At 37.3% G+C, this 9,793-nt stretch overlaps 1 protein-coding gene across 1 annotated transcript; it reads left to right on the top strand.

Moving 5' to 3' along the window:
• The first annotated feature begins 8,879 nt into the window (after window positions 1-8,879).
• Window positions 8,880-9,514, top strand: LOC113296183 (F-box protein CPR1-like). The gene is made up of 2 exons (XM_026544511.1): window positions 8,880-8,994; window positions 9,063-9,514. Exons 1-2 carry the CDS (start codon window positions 8,880-8,882, stop codon window positions 9,512-9,514), a joined length of 567 nt encoding a protein of 188 aa, XP_026400296.1.
• Window positions 9,515-9,793: the final 279 nt, after the last annotated feature.

Here is a 9,793-nt window from a genome sequence, read left to right as displayed (position 1 = left end):
GATTTTTTTTTTTTTTTTTTGAAAACAATCAAGTGCACCTTCTTTTTAATCGATAATTTCTCAGTCCGACACGTTGGTTAATTGATCTCCAAACATGAATATACGTGAAGGAAAAATATAAGAAAAGATCAAGCAAACTAATAAAACAGGTAGAGAAGTTCAAATTGAGATGCATGAATTTATGTTATACCAGCCATAGCGATAGGCAGTATGTTACCTGAGTCGTGATATCCCGCACGACAATGGACGGTACTGGGGGTGGCTTAGGGGTGCTCCAGCCACCCCCAAATCTCTAAAAATGACCTAAAAAACATTTTTTCATGTATGTTTTTTTGGAAAAAAAGATAATAGCCCCCTAGAACTTGAAGGTTTAGCTCATAGTGTCATTTTAGCCCACCTAGACTTACAATTCTGCTTCCGTCGCTGCGCACGACAGTGCGGGAATGATTTATAAGCTAGCAAGTAGTGTTGGTTATTAAAGAGGAAACATTTCTAATAAGTCCTCCAGCTTAAACTATTAGTATCATGTAGGAATTATATAAATGCCCCTCCTTCTCATGGATTTCAAAAATACCCTTGTCCACTATATTAATACCCCTAATCTAAAAACAAGGAAATTCAATTAAAAGATACTTCCTTTAATACCCCTAATCTATTCGGTACTTCTTCTTCTTCATTACTAAAAGCCGAAAATCAACTTCTTTATCGTCATCTCCGCCAGTACATCTTCACAGTCGCCTCCGCCACCACCTCCACCGATCTCGTCATCAGTTCCGGCAGCACCTCTTATGCTTCCAGCAAATCCATCACAAGCAGCAGCATCACCACCTGATTTAGATCGATTTTCACCTGATTCAGATTCAGAAATCAAGCTTGATAATCATTATCAACCGTTAATATTCCTATTCTTTTGATGTCTGTTATAGATTCAATGGGTTTAGCTTTGCAATTGAAAGTTCTTCTTCTCAATCGATAGAGTAACAAGCTCGAATTTAAGATCCATCAGCAACCATAGTTTCATATAATAGAGGTGAAGGTCGTGGCAGTGGTGAAGGAGGATATCAAATCTCTGTTTTATTAGAAGAAGATGATGGTGGTGGAGGAAGATACCTGATCTACAATGATGGTGGTGGCGGCAGCGATGAAGGAGGTATGTATTTCAATCTATCAATTGATTATCTTCTTTCTCTAGTTTGAGTTTCTGCTGGTGGTGGTAGTATGTAGATAAAATCAGTCATGAAGATTATGTTGGTTCAGGTTCGAATGATGAAATAAAATTAGTCTTGAAGATAGTGGTGGTTATGGTTGTTGTGGTGTTGGTGGATATTCTGTGTGCTGGTGGTGTTGGTGATGCTGGTGAGGTTAGAACGATGAATTTTGATGATGGAGATTGTGTTGGTTCTGGTTGGAATGATTAATTAAAGTTGGTCATGAAGATATGGTGATTCTGGTTGTTTATGGTGTTGGAAATGTTGTACGCTGCTGGCGGCGGTGGTGGTGGTGGTGAGGTTGGACGACAAGTTGTTGAATACTACTCCATCAACTATTTAAGGAGTCAACAACCAATGTTTGTGTATATCAACAATAGAAATGGTAGTCAACAACCAATATTTTTGTATCAACAATAGAAATTGATCTTAGTGTAAGAGTCACAACAAATATTTGTGTATCAACAATAGAAATTGACCTTAGTTTAGGGAGCCAACAATCAATGTTTGTGTATCAACAATGGAAAAATGGAATCAACAACCAATATTTGTGTATCAACAATAGAAATTGACCTTAGTTTAGGGAGCCAACAACCAATGTTTGTGTATCAACAATGGAAAAATGGAATCAACAACCAATATTTGTGCATCAATAATAGAAATTGATCTTAGTGTAAGGAGTCAACAACAAATATTTGTGTATAAACAATAGAAATTGACCTTAGTTTAGGGAGTCAACAACCAATGTTTGTGTATCAACAATAGAAAAATGGAATCAACAACCAATTTTGACAAATATTTTTGAACTTTTGATTTTTTGGATCAACTTCAGTTGTTGACACCTAATATTGATGGCGGCGGCGGTGGCGGCAACAACAACAATGGTGGTGGTGTGTGGTGGTGGTGGAATATTATTGGTGGTTGTATTTAGTAAGTGGTGGTGGTGGTGGTGGTGGCGGTGGCGGTGCTTTTGGTGGTGGTGAAATGGTGCTGCTGGTGGATGTGAAATAATAGAAAAATCTATTTTTTAATGGATAAGATTTTAAAATGGAAAATAATATTGTAAGTGAGGGTATTAAGGTAATCTATTTTTTAATGGATAAGGTATTTAAATGATAGGGGTATTTATATTGTTGTATAAGGGTATATTTATTGGGTGTCAAAACTAAGGGTATTTAATAAATTTACCCAATAACTCACTTTATCGTTAAGTTAACTGCATTCAGAACCAGCTAATTTAGGGAGTTGGTAACCCTTACATCTTGAATAGTAGAGTTTTTAATGTAGAGTTAAGGTTCTTATCTCTTACATTATATTTATCTACTTCTAAGTTTGATAAAATACAAGTAGGTGGACTGTTGTCCCAATTGATAATCTTAACAAAAGATTTTGCTTCCTTTGCTAGAGTGTCTGCCACATGGTTTGCTAGTCTAGGAACATAAAAGAAACCCAAAAAGTTTTTACATTTGTTGAAATTACATTTTGCTTCATCCATGAGAGCCCGATTCTTCCATTCAATTGAGAAGGATTCCCATTTAAGTAATCAAAGATATTTTTGCAATCTCCTTCCACGCTGAAGTTGGTCCATCCTTTCTCTAATGAACATTTAGCACCTTGGAAAATTCATAGGGCTTCCGCTTCTTCAGGGGTAGCTGCTGAGAGAGGGCCTGCTCTTCCATGTTCACATTCTCCTGAAATTCAACTCATCTTACCTAAATCCTTCATCTTCACTCCGAATTTGCAGGCCCACTGAATCAAGATCGTGTTTATGTAAAGTGAATCTAGGTTAATCATTTTCATAGTAACCCTATAATTTTAATTTTGTATTCTGGAAAATACTTAGCTGTTGGTGCTAATAATTTTGGAGAAGAAGAAGACTCTCGTTGTTGTCCTTATACACATCTCATTGTTATCCTTTTTGTTGGTAGGATGGTCAAGGACTTGATTAGGAAATCTAGTTGGTTTGGGAAACCAATTACTAGTGTTCTAAGTATAGAAACTTAAGAGGTTTGTCTCTTAGAGTTAAGTTAAAAAATCTTATACTTGTAGGAAAGTAATCCTTATTAAGGAACGTGTCCAACCCTATTGATATGTATAAATAGCCATGGAGAGAACTAGAGAAAACACACCAGAACTAAGTAAGAGTTTTATTCTTCTCGTCTAAGGCTTTGTATATTCCAACCTATACGGTGATATATAAAATTGTTTTTTCCTTCCCGAGGATTCAACCTCGTTAAATACTCTTTCTTCTTGTGTGTGTGATTGTGTTCTTGACGATATTGAGACACCTCGTGTAGTGCAAACCTAACGCTTCTGCAGGCTTTGGCGCAACAGTTGGTATCAGAGCGATCCAATTGTCCCAACAATTAGTACCAGAGCGATCCAATTGTCCCAACAATTGGTATCAGAGCAAGGAGACGCTCTTGGCTACGGGTACTCAGATTGAAGTTGAAGTGAAGGTATTTTTTTCTTCTGAAGATTTCTTGAGGTAATACTAATCTTAAAGGTTCTGTTTTTATCTATATTTGGTTGTTCGTGAACAATGGTTGACGGGAAAGAACCAGTTGATCCGAAAGATCCTTTAGGAGAACACTCGGAATCCACAAGTAAAAATAAAGCAACAAAAGAAGAAATACTTCATTCATATAGATCACAACTCAAGGTAGAAAAGTTTACAGGAACCAATAACTTTGGTTTATGGAGAGCGGACCTAATGGATGCTCTTGTTTATCTGTACCTAGAAGAAGCTCTAGAAGGTCGGCCATCAGATATGACTGACAAGCAGTGAAATAAGATGAATAAATTATGTCTTGGTTCGATACGAGGGTGTTTAGAAACTACAGTAAGAGTTAATTATCAGCATGAGACTTCAACTAAGGATCTCTGGGAAAATCTAGAGAAGGAATACCTTGTGAAGAACGTGGCCAATAGGATACATCTTAAAAGAAATTTGTATCGCTATAACATGAAGAAAGGTGCAACACTGACAGAGCACCTAGATTCATATAATAAACTTCTTGCTGAGTTAGTTAACTATGATGAGAAGATCAACGGCGAGGAACAAGCTTTGTGTCTGATAAACTCCCCTCCTGAAAAGTATGAACCCGTGATTAAAGCATTAATGCACGACAAGGATAAGATGACATACGCTGAGGTCACTATAACATTGTGTAGTGAGGAGTTTAGGAAGATTGATCGTGAAGACCTTGCAAGTGAAGCTAATAATGACTTGCTTCTTTCAAGAGGTCGTTCAACAGACATGAGAAAGAAGAATGGTGGTTATGGTAAAGGTAGATGACGTTCTAAGAGTAGAATGCGACTGCAGAAAGATGAGTGTGCTTGGTTCCATGACTTTGGTCATTGGGCTAAGGATTGTACCAAGCGTAAGGCAAGAGAAGGAGATAATAGTAATACCGAGGTGAACATTGCTAAAGGTAATGAAGAATCAGATGATGCTTCTGATTTCTCGCTAACTGTGACACCATCAGCTTGTACTATTACAGATGGTACATGGGTATCAGTTACTGAAGAAACGTATCATATATGTCCATATCGGGACTGGTTCTCAAGTTTTAAATAGAATGATAGAGAAGTGCGTATGGGAAACTCATACCTGCAGGGTGATTGGGATTGGTAGTGTTCGTATCAAGATGCATGATGATATGGTTATAGAGATGAAGGAGGTAAGATTTGTACCTGCCATAAAGAAGAATCTGATTTCGCTCGGAACTTTGGAAGCTAAGGGATACAAGTTAGTCGCTGAAAATGATGTTCAAAAGGTAATCTCTGGACCTATGGTAATCATGAAGGCACACGTCATCATAACTTGTATTACTTGAATGGGAGTACAAAAACAGGGGATGTGTCTATTTCTGAACACATCGAGAGTGCAACTACCGAGAAGACGAAGTTATGGCATATGAGACTTGCATATCCAGGTGAATAGTCGTTACATAGGTTGATTCAACATACTTGTTTAAAGGTGTTATAGCCTGCAAGTTAGCATTTTGTGAACATTGTGTTAAGGGAAAGAAAACAAAAACAAGCTCTGGCACAACTATCCACAATACTAGTGGAGTTCTTGACTATGTTCACTCAGATGTTTGGGGTCCTTCCAAGAATGCATCATTTGGAGGGAAACATTGGTTTGTGTCGTTCATTGATGATTATTCTAGGCGCGTATGGGTGTATACCATGAGGAATAAGGATGAAGTCATAGAAGTCTTTGTGAGGTGGAAAAAGGCAACTGAGACTCAAGCTGACAGAAAGATCAAAATACTACGTTCGAACAATGATGGAAAGTACAAGAGTGATCCATTCTTGCATGTATGCCTGGATCAGGGGATAAAAAGGCACTTCATAGTTAAGAAGACACCGCAACATAATGGGGTAGCTAAACACATGAATCGTACTTTGCTGGAGAAGGTACGATGTATGTTATATAATGCTGGATTAGGTAAGGCATTTTGGGCTGAGGAAGTTACGTATGCGTGCTTCCTCATTAATAGGTTTCCATCAACTGAATTAGAAGGTAAAACTCCAATGGAGAAGTGGTTTGGTAAACCATCTTATGATTATGACTCAATTCATATATTTGGTTGTCCTGCATGGAATCATGTTAGTGAAAACAAGCTTGATAGTCATGTTGTGAAAGGAATCTTTGTGGGTATGAAGAGTGGAGTAAAAGGGTTCAAGATTTGGAATCCAGTTGAGAAGAAGATAGTCATGAGTAGAGATGTCACATTTGATGAGATGTCTATGGTAAAGTCTTGGAGTTCTCGGCAGGTGTAGAACAGAAGCACCAGTTCTATTGAGCCTTTGCAGAATATCAAGCACCAGTACTAATGAGTCTTGGAGTTCTAGGCAAGTGGAGAACAGAAGCACCAGTCTATGGTAATGTGTCTATGCAACTCCACCACTTCCAGTTAAGTCTGTATCTGTTCAGAATACATTTGAAGATAATGGGTCTACAAGAGAAGTAGCTACTGAAGTTCCAAATGATAGTGACGTTGTTGAGGAAGAGGAACAAGATTCAGTAGAAGATTCAGAAGCTACGGTCACGGAGACCATAGCAACCAGCAAACCGAGAAGATCAATCAAGAAACCTGGTTGAATGAATGTTTTTGTTGTCTGTCAAGTTTAGTTGCCAAAACTATAAGTCTTGATTTCTAGTCTACCTATAACTAAGTCTCGGACTAGGATAGTAAGTGTAGTTGAGATCTAGACTCCACGACGTTCATCATGCAAAGACGAAGAACTACTCAAGGAACTAGTGGAACTTCATCGAAAAAAAGTATGTGGAGACTTGAACTTATCTATCACTCAAAAATATATCTATTTTATCTTCTATCTTGAGAAAAAAGTCGTATTGCTATATAAACTTCGATTATACACATTTTCTATTTCGAGCCGAGTTTATCTCGCTTATCTATTTCTCGAAATATGTGTTGGTAAGATTTCCCTTCGGCCAAGTTTATCTTTACTCGTGACGAAAGTCATGTTGATTAGGTTAATAACTTGAAAGTCGCTTTGATGAAAAATAGTTTGTGAATAACAACTATATAACATCCTCTAAGAAAGTTTCAGTGATTGAAATGAGAGTTTAGATCATGTAACCATCTTTGGATATAAACATAGTGTGTTCTCACATTTGTGTAATAGTCCAAAACAGGGAACCAAAGTATGTGTGCCCGTACACGTACTGGTGGTTGTTGGAAATCAGGGTGTGTATGCGTACTCGTACGCATACTGGCGGAAACTTCACGTCAGTGAATTTATGCTGGAGTTTGAAAGTGAAAAACAAACTCAATATGGTTACTTAAGTACGCGTACCTGTTCGCATACTTAGGTAGGTTACTTTCTAAAATCAGGTTGTTCTTGAACTAAAATATTTATATAATAAGGAATGCAATCTTTGCAAACCGTGGATATAATGTTCATGAATCGATTCAAGTGAATCAAAACCGATTTTGCTTCGATTGTGTCTTGTATACTTCTATGAGATCTAAGCAATTGAACAACTCTCTAACTAGTTCGTTTGAGTCATTTGAACTAGTTATGGTGAAGATGAATAAGGTTGATATGAAAGTAGTCATATGGCTAACCATTGGTTAACTACTGTTGAACCAACTAAGTATACACGTTTAAGTACGGTTACTCAAACCTAATTGAAGTTACATTTCATTTGTGTATAATAGGCTAAGTTCGATCTAACAGTTGAAAGCTATTAGCTTGAATCTAATCAGGTTTTCATCTGACGGTGAATATTGAATGTTTTGTTACCAAGGTAACTTAGATTGCAAACCCTGATTTGGAGACTATATAAAGGAGAACTCTAGCAACTGGGAAACCTAATCCCTACACCTTCTGTGTGATACTAGTTGTATAAGCTAGAGTCGATTCTCCTTTAACCTTAGGTTTCTCTCGTGACCCTGTAGATTAACGACTTGAAGACTTCATTGGGATTGTGAAGCCAGGCCCAACTATTTTCTCTGTAGTTGCATGATCTGATCTTGTTGTTTCTATCGTGATTGAGTTTAATCGTAAGATTGGATTGAGATTTATATCTCCGATTTTCAAGATAGAAAAGTAGTCACAAACACCTTCGTATCATCGTTTGTGATTCCAAAATATCTTGTTTTGCTAGTCGATTAAGATTATTGTGAGGTGATTGATATTTCTAAGCTGTTCTTCAGGAATATAAGTTTGGTGTATCAATTGGTTCTTGTTCACCTTGATTTATCAAAATACGGAACAAAACTCATAGATGTTTATGTGGGAGACAAATTTATCTATTCTTGTAGACTTTTCTGTGTGAGACAGATTTGTTTATTAAAGTCTTCGACTTTGGGTCGTAACAAATCTTAGTTGTGGGTGAGATCAGCTAAGGGAATCAAGTGTGTAGTACCCTGCTGGGATCAGAGACGTAAGGAGCGCAATTGTACCTTGAATCAGTGTGAGATTGATTGGGGTTCAACTACAGTCCAGACCGAAGTTAGTTTGTAATAGGCTAGTGCATGTCTGTAGCGGCTTAATACAGTGTGGTGTTCAATCTGGACTAGGTCCCGGGGTTTTTCTGCATTTGTGGTTTCCTCGTTAACAAAACTTCTGGTGTCTGTGTTATTTATTTTCCGCATTATATTTTGTTATATAATTGAAATATCACAGGTTGTGCGTTGAATCGATGAATTGGTAAATCCAACCTTTGGTTGTTGATTGAAATTGATTAATCCTTGAACATTGGTCTTTGGTACCGTTCAAGTGATCTCTCTTATATTCAATCGGGCTAAAAAATTATTGTTTGTTTGATTGCGGATTGAATTGAGAGATTGAGATATAACTCTTTGATATACTTTTCTTAAGATTGAGTCTGATTGTCTAGTTGATTCTCTTGAAAGTATATTGGAGTTAGGAAGTATGTTCGTGGTCATAACCTCGTCCGGAACTCTCGCCATGCCATCAACTGATTTTGTATTAGAGATAGAGTTTTTCTTTTGATACACACTGACACGAGATGCGGACAACCTAGGTAGCGATTCTTTGATATCAAACGAGAATATCCAGTTACAGGACCCTGGATTTAATCACCAGAGTTCACTTTATCACGTCGGTGTACTTTATATTTATAACCCATCAACCACAAAATACAGGAAATTACCAACTCCAACAATAATGTTTGGTGAAAAATTTGTTAGCTACTTATCGTTTAGCGGATATGTGTTAGGCTATGAGTCGGAGATTGAAAATTATATGTTTGTTGTGACGTTGAATGTTCCTGGTGGTTCTGGTGTGGAGTTTATACATTAAAATCCAATTCATGGAAAAACTTGAATAATTTTATCCCTTTTCGTCCAGTTTCTAGAAGACATGGAGTGCTTGCTAATGAATCTATTCATTGGTTAGCATTGCCCTGGAATAACGATAGTGCTAAACGTTGGGTCATTCTTTCTTTTCACTTAAGTACTGAGATGGTTCAGCAACTGCCGCCACCCAAACCATTGGATCATGCACATCATTCTGAAGTAAGAATTTATGGGTTCGAAGGTTCCCTTTGCTTACTTGTTAACAAGAACAAGGTCTTTCTGGATATTTGGGTGCAGAAGGATTATAGAGTAAGCAATTCTTGGACTAAACAATTCACGATTTCTTCTCAACCTAAGGTTCATGGATCATTAAGCTTTGTGCAGCCGTTAAAATCTTTCAATAACGGCGAGATTCTGATGCTACAGAATGATTGCAGCTTGGTTTTATATGACCCAGAAAGCAAAAGCCTTAGAACTCTACTTTCTGGTATTGAAAAAGTTTGAGGTGTAGAGATTAATGTGAAGAGTTTAGTCTCAGTTACTTGGGTAGCGAAATTTGTACCGAGAATGACAGTTCAGAAGCTATGACAACCTGGGAAGCACTGACACGAGATACGGACACAATAAAATCCTGATAAGGAGATGCATGAATTAGGATACATTATTGAATATTTAATATTTTCTTGAGTGTCCTCACATAAAAAAAATCGCATTTCATCCTCTTAGTAACTTATTTCTGACAGTTTCTTTCACTTTTCATGTTATGCTGGGTTCTTGGAAATG

This window comes from Papaver somniferum, chromosome 7 (assembly GCF_003573695.1).
Source record: "Papaver somniferum cultivar HN1 chromosome 7, ASM357369v1, whole genome shotgun sequence".
Lineage (NCBI taxonomy): Eukaryota > Viridiplantae > Streptophyta > Magnoliopsida > Ranunculales > Papaveraceae > Papaver > Papaver somniferum.
The sequence above is the reverse complement of the archived record's forward strand: the minus strand, read 5'-3'. Positions and strand labels throughout refer to the sequence as shown.